The 22,862-nt window shown below is 41.3% G+C and overlaps 1 protein-coding gene across 2 annotated transcripts in view; it reads right to left on the bottom strand.

Annotated features, from left to right (window-relative positions):
• pdss2 (prenyl (decaprenyl) diphosphate synthase, subunit 2) overlaps positions 1–22,588 on the bottom strand; it is a 31,785-nt gene extending 9,197 nt beyond the window's left edge. For both annotated transcript variants that reach the window (XM_034135124.1, XM_034135125.1), the window contains exons 1-3: positions 22,088–22,588; positions 11,407–11,541; positions 5,157–5,355 (exon numbers count right to left, since the gene is read on the bottom strand). In XM_034135124.1, coding sequence (XP_033991015.1) covers positions 5,157–5,355; positions 11,407–11,541; positions 22,088–22,335 — 582 coding nt within the window. In that variant the 5' untranslated portion in view covers positions 22,336–22,588. The remainder of the gene's footprint in view (positions 1–5,156; positions 5,356–11,406; positions 11,542–22,087) is intronic.
• Positions 22,589–22,862: the final 274 nt, after the last annotated feature.

Genomic DNA, 22,862 nt, shown 5'->3' with positions numbered 1-22,862 from the left:
GTCTTGTTTTCAGACAATGCATCTTAAGTACTGTATGTTATTAGGTCTCTTGAAAACATCTTATTTTGAGTTGTATCTAAAAAATAAAAGAACTTATGAGCATTTCTGGCTTATTTTGGAAAAACATTTCCTGATTCCCGTCAAATATAGTTCAAAATAAGTGTTGCCAGCTAATCACAAGATCTTATCTAAATATCCCATCTTCTTTAAGATATCTTACCAAGCACACTTCCCTTCTTCTATTGGCAGAATTCACATATTACAAGTGAAAACACCTTGTTTTCATTTTTTTCAGTGTTGGAATCAACTTCATTGTCACTGCACAAAGTACTGCGATAATCAAATGCAGTTATCATCAGACCAGAGGTGCAAGAGAAGCATTTATATATAAAAAGCTCAAGTATAGAGAGTATGAACAGTAGTATAAATATTTAATAAACTATGAAGCTTGTATAAATATAGACAGTATAATAAAGACACTATTTTAAAACTCTATGGACTGTTGTTTGACGCTTTTATAAATAATATGAACACATGAGTACGCTATAGAAGATAGAGCAGTTTGGACTTTGAGCATTGCAGATTGGTTATAATAATCTGTTGATACTTACAGAAAAAAAAATCATAGAAAATAATTCAGAGAATACGTTTTAATGAATTAAACAATTTATTGATATCATGGAGAATCAGAGTCGCCACTTTAAATATTGTGTTTACTAGCAATGTGCTTATTAATTTCTTGGAAATAAGTGGAAAAGCATTAACAGAGAAATCTTAGTTTACTAAGATCAAAAATCGACTAATGAGTCAGTGTTTTTAGTAATAGAGGTAGAGAAAGCAAAAAATAAAAATGTAAACTGGAAATGGAGAAAAACCTTTTATTTTAAACATAATCTCTCAAATATATATTTTGAGGTTTATGATTTTTTCATCATTTTTCTTTATTGACTCTAACTTACTCCACTAAATCTACGGTTTTTTATTTTATTCATTTTTTGCTCGCTGATGTGTTTGTTTTTATCATGCTGCATTGGTTTGATTTTGTGTTCTTGGTGTTTGATATGACTCTTTACACTATAATATAATAAATATGCGGCAAAAAGAAAACATGCTGCTTTTGGAAAACTGACATTACAATTCATACTAAAACATATATAAATAAACAAAACAAAGCTTAATTCTCTCCCACAGTGCCTTGTGGAGGTGTGAGTGTCTGCTGCAGTTGCCTATTCCCTCTTACAGGGGGCATGCATGACTACATTTTTAGCTTCGAGAAACACTGGCAGCCAATTATCAACCCCCAGATGAGAGGCTGCATCATTTCAGATGACAGGTCTGGATCTAATGTATGAGTGAAAATGAAAAGTCTCCGTCCTTCATTCACAGCCTCAGACCTGTGTGGACGGGGGGTGGAGGCCACGCCCGTACGGTTCACATGAATGAGGTTAAATTTAGAGCTCCTTCAGCTCATCCCAGACATCCTTGGTTCATCAGAAAAGTCTGGTGACGCTGCTCCGTCAGCCCCCGCCGTGCCCTCTGGGTAACTGAACCCACCGGGGGAAAATATTGAGGAAACCCGAGCTCCACCCGCAGACCTGGAAGGACAATGTGCCTACAGTATTACCAGATGTGGTGTCTCTGCCTGCCTTGGGAAGTGGGGGCCGGTGGGGGTCTTTTTTTGGAAAGTATCAGATAAGCTCTCCCCCTGCCTCCCCCTTACTCCATTCCCAAATCCAGCCAGATCGTGTTTTGCCGACAGGTCTGCGAGGGGGGAGAAACCGGAGCCTGGCGGTGAGATTACTTTACAGTTTATACAAGTAGCGGCATAGGTTTCCTCTCAAGGCCACGACACATAATCTCCATCACTCTCACTGCCTTAAAAGAAGAAGGAGAAAAAGGCCCGGTTTATGAGAAAAACTTTGAAAGCTGCAAGAACGACTCATCTGTCACCCCGTGTGTTAAAGAGATGAGGGACAATGGCCACACACAAGCTGCAAGAAGAGACAGGCAATCTGTTTTTCATACATACCAGACTCAAACTGCACTCTTTGAACACCCTTTGGAGCTGATGCAGAGTTATACATATCTAAAGTTTGCTTTCTTTGCATTTGCCTGAGAGAAATGTTAAGTTTCAAAAATGTAAATGTCTATTTGTATCCTTGTTTATCCTAATGAGCTAAACCAATTAGTGATTAAAACTGGGGTTAGCCTAGGAGCAAAGCTTGATATGTTCAGTATTATATTATAAGATAAGATAAGATTATTATGTCGAACAATTTTTTTTGTGGCTCTAAAACTTGAAAGAAGCCATATTATGCTTTTTGAGGTTTTCCCGCTCCAGTAGTGTTTTATGTAGGTTTATGTACGGTGGCCGAAAGGTGCAAACGCGCTACAACGGCCCATATATCTTCCATTAGGAGAAACACGCCGAGTTTAAAAAATGATGCAAATATAAAAACTAAAATGTTCCAAATCCCCGAATGTCCAAGCGGTCCAAGCTGTGTGTGTATCAACTGTGCGTTTTTTTAAATGTGCAGCGTTCAATCGGGCAATGTTTTCTGGGTTATTTTTATGAACTGGAGGTGTGGGGTAAAAAATGAGGTGAGAGTAGGGGGTCTAACTAAACATGATTTCCAGTTGCATCATAGGAAATGTAGTGTTTTTGGAACTTGACCCATTCTAAAGACTAGACTATCTCTGGCTTTGCTGTTTGAATTTTGAACATTTTATTGCCTCACAACTCGAGTGTAGTCTTGATTTTCATGCCGGCTACAATATGTACGTCTTTGTTTTAATAGAGCCATTAATGGATAGCGAGTCTCCTCAATTTCTGTTGATAGACACACTAGTTTGATGATGTTGTGTGCACAGTGCATCTACTCAAAGTTCCTAATTTACAAGACTACTTCAGGTGAAATGAACATAGATCGTTTTCTTTCGCTCAAACCAAATAAAAGTGAAGGAAGGAAAGTCAAGTAAAAGTGATGGAGGAAAGTCAACATGAACAGGAGGGGGAGTAAACAGGATCACCACACCATTGAAAAAAAGAAATGTCCCAAACATATCCAATTCCTGTAACTTAAACTCACAATGATTGACTTTTGCTTTAACCTAATTTCCCCCCTGGTCATAAGGTATTTAAGAACAGCTTGACACAAACACAGCAGAATATGAGCATCAGTGCACACCGTGGTTTGCCCTCGGTTTATTTTGTTTTGCTAACCTTTTCAAACACGAGCAACTGCTGGCTATCAGATGACCATCTCCTTATTACCTTTAAAACTTCCTTTTTTGGGGACGTTTCCTGTGGCCGCTTCACATTACACTCACACTCCTTCTAAACACAGCAGGTTTGTTTTCGACAAATAGTTTCTTGTGTCATTCGGTGCCACTTGAGTTTGAATGGCTTTGCTCTCACCTTGACAATGAGCCCCACTTAAGGGACAGATGCTCCACAACTTCCATTCAACCAGTGCCAACGCACAGTGTGCATGTTAATGTGATTACATCATGATTAGCTCAAGTCATCAGCAGATCTGCCATCATTTCATTCTCAGTGTGTTTTTCTTTTCCATTACTGTAATTCCCGTTTGTCAATTATCTCACACAGTACTGTTGCAGTGACAAATCTTAATGAAAGCCAATTAGCACTGGAAAGGAAATGCCACACCTTAAAAATCATTTTTAATTCAAAAGGAAATGGTTCCTCGTAACTCTTGCTGTGTTCCCACCATGGATACCGCTTCCATTTGGGAGGGCATCTCATTGCTCCTAGACTGTGTGCTGAATAAGAGTCGTCAGGGAGAGCGATAAGGCTCGGTCCAGCTGATGGCAGAGATACGGTTATTTTGATCCACTCAGGCAACCACATTCTGACAGAGCAGCGTGGTGACAGCTTCTGTCATCGAGAGGTTACCAGGCTACGCAAGAGATATGATCTGTGACCACACGACCACCACCACACTTACCTCCAGAAAACTCAATAAGAAGCATTCCCATGGCGTCCATGTTTACAGTGTCTCCTGACCAAACTCTTAACCATTACAAAGACCTGTTTTCGGAAAAGTGTTTTATATAAATACAGTGTGAAAGACATTAAATATGACCTGGAAAGGTGTACATAATATCAAACTGTACAGCACCACACTGGTACACGAAACTAGCACTTGTACGTTTTGATATGATTATCCAAGATGGCAGCACACAGACAGCTCCTGGGCCCCTTGAATTGTAGTTCTCTCACTCTGCCACCTCTTGTCTTATCACTCCAAAAAACACACAAACTTTCTAGTAAACATCTAACATCTTTTTTCCATTGCTGGCCGCCTCAGTTCGACCATAAAACCCTGTTTCAATTTGCATACTTCTGTACCAACAACAGCTATCTTGAGTGCAAAAGTGCATCCCAATTTGAAGTATGACTAAATGCAGTGCACTATGAGAACACTGATGCAGCACTCGTAATGGCCAAAAAGTTGAGTGTGGAATACTGGTTACTATCAACAATCGCCATCTTGGCTACATAACGGAAGTTGCCGGACCAACCACGAAAGTGGTGTTTTGCTTCGTTCAACACAGCACAATACAAACAAGCTTATCTTGTTGATTACATTACATGTCATTTGTTAGACGCTTTTATCCAAAGCGACTTACATACTCGTGACTTAGGGACTTAATATCCCACTGAGCCACATGATCCCTGTGATCATCTCGCGGGCACTCAGATATATCTCACTGCCCCCCAGGATGCGAATCACTGGGCTTCAGTGTTTGAATGAAAAAGGATCTCTGACAATTGCAGTGTAAAAATCACACCAATGCAGACTCAGATCCAGATGGAGACAAAATAAAAAGACAACGATAACCACTTAATGTTGTTCTATGAAATGAATATGTAGGGTTTTGCTGCTGTGGAAAAAGATGGAAAATACCTCTCAAAAAGAAATCATATTATACAAATTCCATGATTAGTGGGAACTCTGAAATGGAGTGTGGATGCTGTATGGGGGTGAGAAAAGACCTAGGGATAAAGGTCAACAGTGATTATAATGGCCACCGGGAGATCGTTCAAAGCGGTGGTTCCTCAAAAATATCACTGATGATAGGTCGAACATTTCACAGTTACACTAATCATTTGTTATTAACAGACAGGGTACCTTAGTGTTGTTCAGTTGGGCAAGTCCGGTACAAGCGTTTGCTAGCAGGAAGTCGCCGCTCAGGACGGCGATCTTATTCCCGAACTCCATGTCCTTCAGTGGGCCATCTGAGACTGTCCACTCCTTCAGGTCCACTATCCCACGATGCACCAGGAACGCCGTGTGGATCAACTCTGTGATTTCTGCCAAGTTACGCTGGCTAAAGAACAAAACAAAGAATTCATGTTTAGCTTTTTTGTCAACAGCTTTTACAAGAGGTGTTCCGGAGGTTTGACAGTTAGAGAGCTTTTTGACAGGATCATATTCATTGTCTTTTTGCTGGTGAAATATGCATTTCTTCACAGCATCACGTACAGGTGTTCGGACCACAAAGGAATCAATCAAAACAAAGGTAGTGTGGGTTTCATTGTATTCGTCTAGCAAAAGAGAAAAACATCTATTTTTTCAATAAAACAGCGTTATTCAGATTGCGGAGTCTTGTTTTTGATTTGACTCAAATACACAGCGCTGCTCCAAACAACATCAACCAACTGCTATCTGGAACATTTAGACAACTTTAAATAATAAATGACCGTGTATATTCAAAAATCTGAGTTCTCTAGAACAACAATTGGGTTTGACAAACCATTCAAGTCAAAATCAGCGTACTCAAACAGAACATATGTCAGACATCTCACTGCACCAGTGTCAGGGGTTGTGTTAAAAATATATATCAAACGTATCATTAGCAAATAACAGCCATTCTTGATTATGAGAGAAAAGACATAATAAAAGTGGTCTTTGAATAGAGGCTTCCAGAGTAGCCTTGGGGAGGATATAATCAAATGTTGATTCAGCCATTGGTGGGGGGTAATTAGGCCCCTCTCCACATGGAAGGAGCTCTGCTGCGACAGGAGGGATCTATCCAGACAGGGTTGGGAGCGCTGATAGCCACTTACGACCTTCTTTCAGCCGCTGTGAGAACCTGATGAGCCGATCGTCTGCCTTCCCGCTCCAACCCCTTCCTATACACACACACACACACACACACACACACACACACTCACACACACACTCACAAACACACGTCTTGTAGCCAGGTAATTGCCGTGTTCGACGACGGCGCGGAGAAGATGTGATTAAAATTCAATAATGTCATCTGTTTCGCCTCTCAATCACATCCATTGTCTGGTTGGTTTCTCAGCTCGGTGACGCAAAGCAACAACACCGTCGCCCCGAATGAGAGTTAATAAGTTCAGGCTTTAAATAAGAGGAAATTAGCAGATTGACAGTGGCTTGTTCACAAGGTGCCTCCGAGTGATATCTTCGCTCCACAGGGTTTCAAGAGGAGAGTTCATTGTTACAACAAGAGAAGGCTGATAAAGAGCTGATTTCAGGTCATAAAAATAACATTTTAAATGTTGCAAGGTCAGCCTTGCTGTGGCACTTTACTTACGTTGAGCGTAAAACTACAATAAATCGGTGATAAACCTGCCATCTGCAAATGCTTTAGGATTCAGATCAACACTTTACTGCAGGTCCGAAAAGTTCAAAGGGAGCATTTTCGTAGCTTCATCTAAAAAATGTGTTTAACTTTGTTACAATAAAAGATCGAGCTAACCAAGATAGAGCTTTGATTTAGCAGTACACTCCTATAACACTGAAGGACTCATGATTGACACAGGTTAAATTCGATAAAAGATATCATAAGAATGACTTATTCTGCTAATTTATCTTCCTTCTCAGAACCTGGGGCCTACTTTACCCACAATGCAACTTGGACGCCAACACTTTGGTCTGAGAGTCGAGAGTGCGTCTAGTAGACATAGATCTGATAAGCATAATGTGTAAAATCAATGGAGTTCCCATTTAACAATGAAGTCTTCTCTTTTGTACGAATGGCCAAGCCATTTTTATTTGTAATTGATATCTTAGACAGGAAGTGGCCTCACAATGGCCTTATACGCCCAAAGGTAATTCATAGGTAAACAAAGAGATCAGAATTTGGGCTACAACAAACACTTTTAGCATCCCATTATGATTGACATGTGTTAGACACCCACCCTAACAGGAATACTGTAAGAGGAAACATAAATCTTTTTGATTTAAAAATATTGAGACATGACCTTGATTTTCTTTTTTAGTAACAATGTTAATACATCACTGGCATTAAATAGTCTTAAAATGAAAATAAAATGATTTATCGCAATTATTTCTGGGACAACATATCGTTCAACAAAAGTAATCATCGTGCCAGACCTAGCATTGAACAGTGGCTGACCAAAAACCCAAATCAGATGAACCCCAGTGCAAACACACATCCCAAAGCCTTGCCTCCGTACAGCAATCCTGATCAGTAGCAGTGGAGCTTGGGGAGGAAAAAAGGGGGACAAGGGGGCCGGTGTATAAATAGCTTTGGTGCCCAGTTGCATAGCAACCGATGCCATCTTGCCGAGGTGTAACGCCCCCTACCACGCCCCTTGTCCTGACTGTTCTGTTCCATTTTCCTCCCTCTGCAGTGTGCCTCGCCATCAAATGCAGCCTTGCAGATGTGAGTGCGGCCCTGTGTGAGATTTAAAGAGCTGGCCTGTCCATCAGACGCGCCAAGAGATGAGTTCAGTGGCACCACTCTCATTTGTCACGAGAAATAAAGAGTTGTGGTGGGTACAAGTTGGACTATCATACTAGTGGAGTGTGTGTTTCTATCTATCTACATATATCTATCTATCTATCTATCTACCTATCTATCTATCTATCTATCTACCTATCTATCCATCCATCCATCTATCTATCTACATATATCTATCTATCTATCTACCTATCTATCTACCTATCTATCTATCTATCTACCTATCTATCTATCTATCTATCTATCTATCTATCTACCTATCCATCCATCCATCCATCCATCCATCTATCTATTTATCTATCTATCTATCATGGCGGTAATTTGGTGAATCATCAGTGTCAGGCAGCAGAGTGGGAAATGTTTTACAAATGCTGCCTGTCAGGAGGGAGGAGACCGTCCCCCGGAGGTTTCAATCACCCCCCACCCCCTCACCCCAAATTCCGCCCCACCCCGACCCCCTCCATCCCTCCATCTCTTCCATCAGAGGTGCTAATGAGCCCAGGAGAGGTGCGGATAGGTGGGGGGGAGAGAAAGGGAGCGCAAGACAGTGCAAATGAGGTGATCAAGTCATGCTGTGTGTGTGTGTGTGTGTGTGTGTTGGGGCTATCCATCACACATGACTGACGGAATGCTGCATGTTGGGTTCAGTGATCCAATGTCACAATGATGCAAGTGCCAGGTAGTGACATGAGGGGTGTGTGTGTGTGTGTGTGTGTGTGTGTGTGTGTGTGTGTGTGTGTGTGTGTGTGTGTGTGTGTGTGTGTGTGTGTGTGTGTGTGTGTCCTGTAGTGAGAAACAACCTGCCAACAAGGCTCGGCCTCACACTCTTCCATGGCGCCCGGGCTATCCCAATTTGGTCTAATATTAGGATGTTTCTGCAGAGACCCGGCTCCTCTACACACATCCTGAGCTTTGTGGCAGCCAGCAGTGAGAAAGGAGTTCTTTGAGGCACCCAGCACACGGCCACGCCAAACACAGCAGTCACTTCTGGAAACCACTTGGCACACATCCCTGTTCCGAGCTGCATGCCGGGAGTCAATGTGTGTGAGAAGGCGGGGAGGACCTTGGGGTGCTACCTGAAGCATTTTCACAGCAGAACACTAATAGCTAATTTGACACTATATATTTAAAGGAGCTATAAAGGGAATTCGGAGCATGGCTATGATTCAGAGTCTGCCCCTCACATATAGAAAATGAATATTCAAATAACATTCCAATGAGGATTTCTGATCAAACACATATTTGACCAAAGCTTACTTTAATCTGACCCGAGAAGTCCTTAAAATGTTGAAATTGACCAATCAGAATAGAGTATTCATTTAAGCTGTGTAATAATCGTTGAATACTCAATACTTATTGGTCAATTTGGACATTACAAAGGTCGTTCATTCTCACTAACAGACCACTGCTAAGGAGAACAGACCGTTGCTAAGGAGGATCAAGGGACTGTGTGCAGCCAAATCAATCCGCAGAAAGAAGTTCGGTCAATTTAACATCAGCTGCAAACAAAGAACATTCGTTTTCTCAATCAGAAAACACAATGGAATACTTTTTGAAAAAAAGAAAAAAAAGCAAGACAAAATAAAGAAGTTTAAAAGACAGAGCGCTAGACGTCAGAGAACTCAACAGAAGGAGACAGACAGGAAGTAAACACCATTGGGAACAAGGTATGGGCTCTGGCAGAGTTTAAAGACATGAAAAAGATAATGTGAACAGACTGACATTTACCGTTAATCTCGATCAGTGCTGCCATCATTTTAAGTAACGTCGCAGTTCCATTTGTTGGCACGCAGTGGCCAGGACTACTTTATCGCGTCAGGATTGCGATGTCGTTAGTTTTTTCTTTAACAACTGCCTCGCAACTGTGTTACTGTGGTTATTTTACTCCCAGTATCCATTATATTTGAAAGATAATGTAGTGCTTCATTTACAGGAATTGATATGGACTATAACCACAAAGGCCAAGATAGAGTTACCTGACAAGAGGATTTTATTTCTCTATTTATCCTTCATCAGCCATGTAACACGGACAAAAGAGGCATCACCTTTCTTGGTCTGCTTGCCATGCACATTTATGTTTTCCAAAAAGCAATATTATGCATGTTTTTACTGCACACTGTTTTCCATTAAATCAATGCCTACTGTACATGAAAATATTCTGAAACAAGAAGGATGGTCTGCTAGTGTGGGGTTACAGACATGAACCGATAGTTGTGGATTAGAAACTAGCCGTGGTATGATAGTGGAAATAATTCCGTAGAGGCTCTATGACTGTGATTAAGGTTGGTAGACACAGTTTAACATTTGGGAAAATCCTCTAGGGCACAATGTTTCTGTGCAATGGTTATTTTATGCAATGGCAACCAATTAGATTTCTCTCAGTTAGGCATGCTTTAGGGAATTTCCTGCAGAGGAGGAAGATTCATCAGCGCATCCTGCTGATGTTGATGCTTGCACCATGCAGAGCTGTAAAGTCAAACATGCTGAAGTGTTCAGGGAGAAAGCAGATGTCTGGAAGTTTGAGGAACATCGGTAAACAAAGCCAGAAGAGCAGCAAAGTGGAGAGTCGGGACTTTGATGGACATTATATGGATCTAAGTAGTAATAAGCAGTAGATGAACAGAACTGATAGCCCCTAAATGGTCCCTTACCATCTTCTGACTCAACCAATGTAAACTAGAATTATCGCCCCACGTTGAATTCCTCTACAAATTAGATTATAACCAGGTTATAACTGGTATGCAGGTACGCATGCGCGGCAAACATCTGAAATGCGTACCGGCACTTGTCTCACTAAGCGCATTTACCGGCGGACTTGTGAAGCATTTCCAGAAGGCGCTTCGATCACTGGACGACAGAGCCGGTCGCCATGCACACAGACGGGGCTGCTGTTAACGTCGGTGTGTACAACGGAATTGTGCCACAACTTCCGGCGCGAGTTCCACGGGCGTGCTCCCGTGCCCACCTTCACCCCTCCCGTCGACGTTCAATACCACACCCCCACCGACACCCCGTCCGTCCGCGAAACAGAAGGGCTGAACACAGAACTTTGCGTGGGCAGCCCTGAGTACCAAACATTGTCTCCTGGTACTCATTTGAGTAACTCACTAAGAAAGTTATGTGCACCCCTGATTATAAAGTTATATCTTGCATCATATGTCTGTCCAATAGAGTCATAACTTTATCATTTACCCTATTAGATACTTGTGTGAAATTGTAATACTTAGAATATGAAGACTTGAGTTGTGTCCAAAAGACCTTTGAAGACGAAAATATAATCAGTTCATCCTTGAGACCAAATGGACATTTGAGCTAGATTAGGAAGATATCGTGTTCACGGGAGATGAACGCTCAATCAACCCAAAAACTGAGGTTACTGGCATCCAAAAATGGTGTCAATCACTTCAAGTTGAATGGATGGAAATGGAAGATTTTGAGATCCTCTTTTATTGCTTCACATGTACAGAGAAAACAAACTCAAATGTAGACACTGCATTTAACCCAAAGTGGTTTGGGTAACCGGTTTGGGTAACCGGTTTGGGTAACCAGTTTGGTCCGTTCTGGGACCTGAACCGGCAACCCTCCAGTTCCCAAGCAAAGTGTCTACATATTGAGATCATTCTGGCTCCAATACTGAATTACCTCGTGTGGATGCCGCTGACCGTGTCCTGAGCCAGAAGATCGGAGGCCGTGTGGCTCGGCCCTGCTGCTTTGGACAACAGCAGAACAATCAGTCCTCTTGTCGGGAGATTGTTCCCGCTGTCGAAGACAAAGTCCCTGCAGAGAAATACCATCAGAAGATTAAAATACAAATAGACCATCAGTAAACAGTATGAATTAGTTCTCTGGATTTCTAATTCATTCTCTTATATGCCTGCTTCCCTTGTTTGAGACATACTTGAAATACGTAACCTATCAAATAGCCATGGCACAAACTAAGGTTGAACCAGTTTACATTGATAGCTCTATTTTGTATTTTTCCAACCTTTCTGAGCAGAACAAGGCTTTTTAAACGTGTACATTTAACATCTCTTCCTACACCCTGCTGCCATCTGTTTGAAGAGCCTGATGCCAGCTACACCTGATCCCACTGCTTCACCCTGTTTAATGAGCAATGTTTAAGAAACCGGTAACAGCTTGGAAACATCCAGCATGCATAGAGGAAACCATTTAAATTGTGAAAGTAAAATAACTTCGACACACTTCCGAAGTAAGGCTCTTTCTTCTTTGTCCTGAAACGCAGTCCCGTTGATTCCAAAGGAAGGTACTCAGTGTGAAATGCTATGTAAAGCCTGCTAATCATCATGGCTGCTTACAATAGTGTTTGACACATAAAATGCAAATGATTTATTATTCAGAGAGGTGTGACCAAACCAAAACCGTAAAGTTACCGGCTGACAAAACCCAAACAATGAGTTAGAAGATGCTGAAATGCTACATAGAGCTGAAGGGAGCTGATAGCAGGCGGATCATCCTCTGTGGGTTCCTCACTATAAACCATCCTTTTCACATTACAATTAGTCTTTGTTAATGTAGGAATATTGATTACAGAAGCTTTAAAGGTGTTTGTATTATTCATATTGAAATATTGAGCAACCCCTTGCTTTTTTTAATATTTATTTTTAATATATATATATATATATATTTTTTTTTTGGGCCCTTTTATGCAGTGTTGAAAGGGGGGACACAGAAGGGGGGGACATTGCCTGAGCTATCTGGCTACTTATCATATTTGAAATATATACATTTATTTTGTATAGTATTTATTTCATGATTTCATGAAATCTGAGGTAAATTATTTAATCTCTATCATTTATTTTTTAATACATTTTCACGATCTCAGTTGGATTAAAATGATCTGCTAAACAGAAAACCAATAAAGACAATTTAATTTTTTTAATCATTTTTGTTTACGCATTCATGTTTGAAAGTTATATAAAGAGACAATAACTTATTTTAATAATTACATTTTTTCAGGACATCTTTTTAAAACATCTTATATACAGTATAGTAAACAATAGCATCTTAGGTCTGGACATTCAATTGATGCTATTGAATAATCATGATTAGCCAATCAATATGGACCGTTTCTGTAGGACAAAGAATGACAACATGTTTAAGGATTAAACTGCAAAGTACCGAGAAATAATTGCGCAGTTCGCTGTAGGAGTTTTTCTTTTTAGGAAGGGGGGGGGGGGGCCCTAACACACCCACGGAGCCCAGAGGTATCTGCCTGCGTGGTGGGCAGATTAAATATCTTTTTACTGTCTCTGGGGAGCGCTTTAGACAGAGCACCTCTAATCCTGTCCCTATGGGAGCCCCGTGTGCCATGAATCACGCTCTCGTTAGGGGCTCCGAGGCAGACAAGCCACCACGCCCCCCTCCGCTCCATGCCCAGACACCGGCCTCACCAACCCCGCCACCTCCACACCCCCCCCACCCTCTCTGACCCACCCCTGCACCACAGGGGGAGGTGGAGGAACGAGACAGAGAATGGATGTGAGAAGATAAAGCATGAAAAGTGGGAGGGGACGGGGGGGGAGGTGGAGAGAAAAGCAGAAATGCTAGAAAAGATGACAGAAGAAACACACTGGTGATTCACAGTGTTCTGGTGCTGAAAAAAGAGAACAAAATTATTTCCAAAAAAAACATAAATAAAATAAATAAAAATAAATAAAACACCTCTAAAATGTAGATACATCTGACATTATGTAGGGCTGTCTTTCATGGCAGCTTTTGGGATTTATTTATGGTCACTCTAAATTTGTACTCAAGTGAAAAATAGGAGGCTGGTGCATTGATGAATGCAGAAGCATCGCCGGGCGAACAGAAAACGGCTAGAGAGCGAAAACATGATGAAGCTGCTCTCCTCTTGGGGAGTCCGGTTAAGCCAGTGGCCTGAGGGTGGCAGATGATTCATATTTATGTCACTATCCACACCGGCATACATCAATCAATCACAACCGCCCTCCCGCAAAGGGGTGGGGCAAAGGATGATGTGGAAAGCGAGAGATAGTGAGCGCTGGGAGAGAGGGAGTGGAGGAGAGGAATGGGCTGCTGTCAGTTTGAAAGGGTTGTGAACAGGTCACTACGCCTCCCGCTCCGCCACTGCAGCGCAGGAATTCTGGACCTTAGTGGCTGTATGCAGGGGCTGAGATGAATGGATGCTAATGTGTGATCTCACATGTGTGGTGGCTTATTGATCCTCTGCCTCCCCGGAGTATGGGAAGGATGCATTCATGCTAAACATGCCTGTACTTTTCTTATGATGGAGTTTATGCAATGCATCTGTCTCTACAGTGCAGATATCTTTATTGAATATGCAGTTTTTTTCAGAGAATTGCCCAATTCCCATGTCCTAAGCTAAAAGAGAATATAAACAGTTGCTTGTAGTTTATTTGCAAGCTAACATCTCACCCAAATGAATGTTCAGTGGGTAAGCCTATTTAAAAACCGATTAGCATGGTGTCTTTTACAGTAAGAGACAACATAAACTGTCCCATTGGACACGCTTAAGGCCTAAAAGCACTGAAAGAGATCATTGACCCGTCATTGGACATGCTTCAATTGCTGCTTCGTGGTGCACTCAGATTTTAAACGCCAACATTACAGAACCAGCAATCTTTAAGGACATTTATTTTTGGTTCTTTATTTTCTGTCATCTGCTATTTGGAAGCCGGGTCACATTTGGTAATGTAATGACTTGGTATTTTAAATATATGTACATGACAAGGTTTAAAGAAATACAATGACACGTTAATATTGACAGGCCTAGTAAAGGTGTTTCCCAGGCTGCCCATTTGCACAAATCACTTTTTATATCTAGAAGATGCTTATTTTTGCAAGTGCTTTTGTCTATCAGCAAATATTTCCTAACTTAAAGGGGACCTATTATGCAAAATCCACTTTTCCATGTCTTTCATACATCAACACGTGTCCCCTCTGTGTAAAGAGATTCTGAAAGTTTCAGGAAAAAGGTTTCGCTCACTTTTTGTCCTGATACATTTATATAAAAACCTGTCTGAAAATGAGCTGATCAGATTTTGGCCACTTTGTGATGTCATAACGATGTTTTGGCTTGTGTAACCATTAGCCAATCACAAACCAAGGTAACAGGGCTGAAACAGAGGGGATTATGGGATGCTACAATGCATGAACTGTTTGGTGTTTCGAGCCAAACACTTCAGAGACATGTTCTGTATCTGAGACCTATATTATATTGATGAAAAACAGTATCATAAGGCGCGTTCACACCAAGTACTTTTCCCACAATAGTTCATGAGAACTCAGTTCATGAGAACTCTTTTAGTTCTGATGAACTAAAGCAGATCGCGTTCACACCGCAATGAGTTCCTGGGGGTGGATTAGGCAAATGAAGCCGCTGACGTCACTTCTTCTTCTTCTGCTTTGGGTTTACTGGCAGGCCGCAAACCACTTCACGGCGTATAGAGTGGCGAAGTCACGCCCATCTACTTCCGCCCCATGGGACCTTATTTCGGAAAAATTATGTATTGAAGTCAATGGAGAGAGAAAACGTATCTTTCGATCCCGTTTGAATTGTGCCATGAATTACACATATGATGTTTGTCAATCTTAAAAAATAATTTCCATGTAAAAAAAGTCACAGTTTGTCGTAAAACTGTTGAAATATAAGACTATGAAAAATACGTAACTAGAAAGACTACAAATCCCAGAGTCGCGTAAGTGATGTCACAATTGTTTTCCTCCACTAAGAGATAGCTAAGATCAGCGCCATATAGATAGAATCTATCTATATGGCGCTGGCTAAGATAAGATAACATTAACAAGATGCCTGTGTGCTTAGTACCAGGTTGTTATCATACCAGCAATGGGTCTTGCTCGTTCTTTTGCTTCCCGTCTGATGAAAGGACCAGGAGTGGCTTGATCAAGTTAGCTACCTAGCTAGTAGCTAGCACGTTAGTTAGCATTACAGCCTTGTCATTTGTATTAGCCTTAACATGAAGTAACATTAAGTAACCCAAAATGTTAAACAGTAAGAGTAGTAGTCATATTTCGTGAACCCTTTGAAGAGTACTGTCACCGGTGTGATCATTCTATAATACACAATTTAAGCCGGGCCGGGGGAGAAATGCTAACGCTAACGCTAGCATCGACGATCTTCTCTACTTCATGCTATCTGCACAAATGGTTGACATTAAACATTAAAACGACCAGGCAGTTCAGAGAGAATCAAAGGAAGGCAGGCAGGCAGCTTTGCATGACATTCTTCAGGACGTGTTTCATTGTGGTGATAGTGAGGGTAGTCAATCGTTTTGTTGACAAGACAGTAGTGACGGCCATCTTGGTGACGTGTGTTGTTGACCAGAGATGTAGTTCATTGAGCGTTTCACACAAACAAATGTGTTACTTCACAGTTTTACGACACATTTTTTTTTTTTGACTTGCAAAATTATCTTTTAAATTGACAAACATCATATGTGTAATTCGTGGCACAATTCAAACGGGATCGAAAGATAATCTTTCTCTCTCCATTGACTTCAGTACATAATTTTTCCGAAATAAGGTCCCATGGAGGTCCACCGGAAGGGGAGGGACTTCGCCACTCTATACTGCCACCCGGAGTCCCCGGGCGGAAGTCCCCGGAAGGAAGTCCCCGGAATTGGGGACTGGCTTCAGTAGAAGCTGCTGGGACTCCCAGCAGCTTCTACTGAAGCCTTCCGAGTAAATCACCAGAACGCCGACACCTCCTCATCTCCACCGCTCCCATGTTTTCTTTTGTGTTGCCATAAGTTAGTCTCTCTGCGTTTGTGTGCTGGGCTAATGCTAATAATGCTAATGCGAGGATAATAAAATGGCGGCTTCACAACACTTTTTGGGAGTTTTACGGGGCGTGGTTTGCATTCCGCCCAGCCAATCAGACATAGGAACCTTTTTCTCGCACGAAAGTCCCTGCTTTCTAGCAGGGACTGAAAACGGGGTAAAAATGGTTCTGATGAACTAATTTAGTTCAGGGGGCTTTTTGGTGTGAACGCAAATATATCGTAGTTCTGATGAACTATTGTGGGAAAAGTACTCCGGTGTGAACGCGCCAATAGGGGACCTTTAAGTGTCAATAAAAGTTCTCAACAACTCTATATCCTTACTGTACCCTTAGTTTGACACTAAGTTAGAAGGCTGTTTTCCTATTCATCTCTTGAAGTTCGAACGTATTTCACCTGAAATCGGAGTTCCACACATGTCCGTACAAGCAGGACTTTATGATACCACATGGTGATATCCAGTTTTTGTCCAATGTGCAGCTTGTGATGTGGAAACTTGAAACCTCTAGTGCAGGGGTGGGGAACCTTTTTCCTCTCAAGGGCCATTTCAATTTTTTCAACATCCTCCGAGGGCCGTACAAATGATTGACCTCTGCTTAAAAATACTAAAATCACAGCCCATTCATTTCACCTTTCTTTCATGCTGTGCAAAGAAAAAGCAACCTCTTAGTCCAGATATCTTACCATGACTCGTGTATGCATTCACGCGCACGGTTGTGGCATGACCACCAACACAGAAAGATATGGACACAAGATGTGTGCAAATGTATTTAGTTTCCTATCCATGTGAACATGATTTAAGTGGGGGGGGGGGACCTAACATCCTCTAGGGGGGGTCCGGGGGGCACGCTCCCCCGGGAAGATATTTTTTAAATGTTGAAGTTAAAAGCATCAATCTGGTGCACTTTGAGAGTAACATTAAGAGATCTATGGATACATCTCTCAACACCCATATGAAACAGAACTGGAAGCAGATTTTATTTTTCTTTATGGATATTTTACAAATCACTCTCCTTTCAAACTGTATTCTTGTTTTTTTACTGTCATATAGTATTTTATACCTGTTTACTTTATTCTCTTATTTTTTTATAACTATAATGATCATATAAAGATGTGCCTTTACCTCACTGGTTGCAGAAAAAGCTTCTTATATTCGTTAGCATAGCTAGCTAACCAGATGCTAATAACAACAAAGTTATTGACTGTATGATCAGTATGACAGATGAACAGATCGCCACTGGGCTTTCAACTAAAGACACAGCCACGCAAAAACTGCGGCATGTGTACGGCTCCTTATGGGTACTGCAGTTTCTGAAGTGCCGGAGCGGCGTTCTGGTGCTCTCCGTCAGAACTGCACCCCTGTCAGACGAGACATATACCACGTGATGACACGTTAGGCTCGTGTTGTGTTCAAGGACCCTGACCTTGGCCAGGAAAAACAGGCACTCGCTTGTTTAATTCTTTGCGGTCTAGATTTCTTTAATTTCTTTCTTTTTTGCGTGTGTTTATAAATTACCTTGAGGGCCGTACCAAATGGTCTTGCGGGCCGTATACGGCCCGGAGGCCGGAGGTTCCCCACCCCTGCTCTAGTGCATTGAGGGTGGGGGGAATTTGAATAGGCTAATAACCTTTTCTTTTTGAGGAAAGCCCATTTTAGACTAACTTGAGATCATTCGTATATGTCCTAAAACAGACTGGAGAAGACTATAATTTCAAAATGTTTTCTTGTCCACAATCTAGCTGAAATATGCAGGCTAATGAGGCACCACTTAAATTCTACTGAACTGTCATCGCATTGATCAAGATATCAGAGCTCATGCTTGAGATTCTAGAAAGAAAAGGCGAGAAAACGCTGGAGGGAAATTCTAGTCGAAGGCAAACTCTCAAGGACTGTCCTTAAAGTAAGTTAAGTTTCTTCTCGAGGGCCCTCGCTGTAACTCCAGACTTTGGGGCAAAGTTAGCTGAGCTGCAGTTTTTGAGAATGAAAGGAAAGGAAAAACCGAAACCCAACTCCACGAGGGTCTGCCTGTCTGCTATTGTGGATATTTTTATCTGCCGCACGTCTAAGGCAGACACACAGAGGGAAATACGAACCAGCCAACCCAAGCTGACAGTGAGGAGTCAGACTGTCAAGAGGTCTGCTCCCCCCCCCCCCCCTCCCCACCTCCACCCCCATGCTACAACACCCAAATGGATTGTCATATCAGATTTAGGTGTATAGGTTATTACACCCTTGGGCTCCTGTTTCCAACACACCCGTCTGCATGGCGGGATTGAGTTTGAGGACTCTCTCTTCTGGTTCTCTTTCCTTGGTTCTCCAAGTTCTTGATTTCTTTGATAAGATGAAAGACAAGGCAACTTCTGTGATAAAGTGGTAATATTTGGAAGATGTGACCCGTTGTAGCCCCTCCTTCATCATTGCACAATCATGGGTTTGCAGTTGCATCACAAGTCCTCCTTGGCATCGATAGGTCTGTTTAGGAACATCTAATTAGGTTGATTAATACCCCAAAAGAGTGACTGCAACACAGACAAATATGTTGTCTTTGGGCCTCTCCTGCAGAAGAAATAAATACAGTACTTCCCTTTGAGAAGTTAGTTTATGGTTTATACAGATGCATCCATTCAATGTCTGAACATCGGACAAAGTTCGCCCTGTTGACTGCCTGCCTGATGACATCAACTATGGCAGGAGCTGATCTCAATATGTGCTCTTATATAAACAGTCTATGGTTATGTTGCATCAATGTAGCACTGACTCAAACCCCAGTATGTAGTATATGCAGATTGGGGGATGAAGTCACACTTTATGTTTCTAATTGGTTTTATATTTACATTTAAACACATTTCATTTATGTCTCACGCAAAGACTTTCTTTAATAAAGAATTATTTAATTATTAGCAAAAAAACACAAAACATTAGTATTGGTTTTGGACAAATTGTTATTTTGAACCTTCACAATATGTGCATCCCTAAAATGTTACCCCTTGCGTGCTTCTTAAGTCAATTTCCTTTTTTTTAAGGAAACCAATTCATGACTTTGCTTTTGCTCCCATACTTAACATTTCCCTTTAGACTTTATTCAGTGCAAACATTTGATTTTAAAGTTGACTAATTTCTCTTACGATGTCAGCAAAGGGCTGGCGGCTTTACTACTTGTTTGTATGCATTTAGATTAACATTATACAAATATGATTAGTTGTATTGTTATCAGTTGATTTACTTTGTTTCTATCTAAGGAATGTTGCTGATAAAGTACTGTAATCACACACAGCTCCTTTACTTAACGGTGATACTATATACTTATACTTCAGCTACAATACTTCTGACGGTCGGTCCACATGGTGGCGTGCGTTGAAGCTTCAAAGCTTCTGCCCATTCACTTTGAATGGGGTGACGTCACACTTTGCCGAACTGCATTGTGGGAGCGTCGCTTCGCTTTGCTCGCATTGCTCGCTTCAAAAGTTGAGCAATGTTCAACTTTTGAAGCTCTGACGGAAGCGTCAGCCAATCAAATCATATGCCAGTACAAGCTCTAGCCAATCAAACCGCGTGCTTGTGTGTCCGGGGCGGGAGATTCATGTGATTGGTTGTTGGTCGAGCTTCAGACACGCCCACCGGCAAGCTTCAACACACGCCGCCGTGTGGACGCTGCGTTATAGTCACAACATATCAGAGGGAAATATTGAACTTTTTTTTCTTTCTCACCATTTATCCAGCAGCTGTACTTACGCAACGTCTACACAGCAGCGTTAAAAAAATCTTGGAGGTGGGCGTATCTGAAGCTTGAGGATTTTTTGCGATCAACCAATCACATGAATCTCCCGCCCGCGACATACGAAGCAAAAAAGCCCGAAGTAAACTGGATATAAACTCCCCAAAACAGGCGAAAACCTACCACCGTCTCTGCCACCTCCCTCCATGCCTGGCTCCTCCGGTTTATATCCCGGTAGGTCTGGTCATAAAGCACCGGGTGATTGATTCGCTACCGCTAATTTCTCCTCCATTTTTTGGAATATGAGGAAATGATCTGCGGTATGTCACTCCCAGCATACACGCCGTTTGATTGGCTAGAGCTTGAACTGTCAGATTTGCGTACACAGGATTTGATTGGCTGACGCTTCCACCTCAGCCTCAAAAGTTGAACATTGTTCAACTTTGAATCCTCAAAATCCTCAAAATCTCCGCTCGCCTGCCCACAATCCATTTCGGCGAAAAGTGAGGGAAAGTGACGTCACCCCATTCAAAGTGAATGGGCAGAAGCGTTTCAAGATTTTTTTAACGCTGCTGTGTAGACGTTCTGTTACTACGTTTAGATTGAAAAACATTATACAAATTATACGAACTCTTAAAAAAAAGAGAAAATATTAGAGTTAAGAACTACTAAAGTAGCCAACTGTGTGTGAAACTAGCTACCCTTTCTAACCAATACAACAGTGACATGGTTTCTGATCAGTGTAATCATGTCCTGTATTACAGTATATAGGAAAATAAATGAAAATAAAACGTGAGAACATTCAATCGGGATCAAAACAGCATTTTGTGTATTCCCAATAACAGAAAGAATGGATAGCAAATGTTTTTCAATCCCTTGACTGTTATGTAGTTATAAAATCTATTCAAGTGTAGCTTGAGTTTGTCAAATCAATTAAGGGATTCACCAGTCTAGTGAGAGTTGACAAGCCAAAGATCAGCAAACAATATTCTTTCAAACTACAAAGAAGGATGATAAGAGGAAAATCATCTTTTATAATAATAATAATAATAATAATAATACGTTTTTATCCTCAATCCCAGTTTAGAATCTGTCTAAGGGGGCTGTTACGAAATGATGACGTTTGTGGTGAAAATTCAGTTTGTGTGTGATATGATGCACGTATTTGTTTATGAGCTGTTGTCACACAAATATTACTAATAGTTTAGCATCTGATGGCTGTCAATAAAGGCAGCAACCACTGACAATGGCTGTTGCTTGACTTAACAAAATAGATGTATTGATTACAAACAATTGTTGTTTACCCATAAGTCTGCAGTGATGAAAGAGGATACTAGTATGGATCTGTAGGTGATGTCATGTGTTTGTACAGTAATGTAATTCCACAATGATGAGTGCTGCCAAATGTATTTGTTTTTTTAATAAAACAGTAGTTAATCAACGATTCGAGTGTAATCATCTGTGCAAAACTCTCATAAGAGAAACATATGATTACTTAAGAGGCACACAATTAGAGTGAGCTCCATAATGAAACACTGGACTTGTATTTCTCTTTAATTTAGAGGAAAGGTAGTCATTTCATCAAAACTGAGTGCCGATTGGTGGATTATATTCATGCCGAAAAATAGTCATTTAAACAGTTTTTACTATAGATGTTCATTTTATTTATTTTAAGCTTTGCTGAAAGACAGAGTCGTGTTATTTTGGCAGATCATTGATAGAAGTTAGGTTAGGCGTTTACTCCATGGAAGAAATAAGCCCTGAGTCGGAGCTTAAAGGAAACCCAGATCATGTGTGTAGTGTTACCTTGCAGTGTGGAGTAAAGGGTGTTGAGTCCCGACCAGTCTCTTCACCTGTATGGCCACATTACTGAGTTCATCACTGAGCAGGCAGCGGAGGCTCATGAAGGAAGTTGGATATCCGACGATCTTCTCTGCGTCTGCGACCGCTTTGCTCCAGTTGGAGGGTGCCGAGCTGGAGAACAGACTCAGAGTTCTCCGTCCTCGGCTGGACAGAGCCATGCGGGACAGTCGTGACCATGTAGCAGGAAACATTTTCTCTCTTACTCTAATGTACTTGGTAGTAAGACAGTTGCATAAAGTGCAATTTAGTTACCTTCCACCATCTTTAAGTTGTATAGCCTGACTCGTCCTCTAACGTAGTGGCATGCTCTTAAACAGCACCGTGTTAGTATTATGAATTAAAACGTATAATTTGCTGTTCTGACTGATAAAACAGACTGTTACTGTGTCAATAACTAGCTGTGCTTCATAACACACGACCTGTCACTGTAGGCTGCCATCTTTGAACGCGTAATACGTTACGTCGCTGTCCAACGTAATGACGTTTGTTGCTAAATTCCTATATGGAGAGAGCACTTCCTGCCAGCTCCGTAAGAGAATGAGACACTTTTATATTCATTAGTTTTTTGTCAAAGTTACACTCTGAAAGAACGTGACATGAAGCCATTTTTAAGGTATGTCCACGTGCCTTTTCCTCAAGTATTAAATGTACAAAGTGTCACTTTTGTTTGGTGAAATGTAACATTTTACAGTTGGTTCACAGTTCACACCTGTTTTCT

The sequence above is a fragment of the Trematomus bernacchii genome, unplaced genomic scaffold, assembly GCF_902827165.1.
Source record: "Trematomus bernacchii unplaced genomic scaffold, fTreBer1.1, whole genome shotgun sequence".
Taxonomy (NCBI): Eukaryota; Metazoa; Chordata; class Actinopteri; order Perciformes; family Nototheniidae; genus Trematomus; species Trematomus bernacchii.
This window is presented reverse-complemented; position numbering and strand designations above follow the sequence as displayed.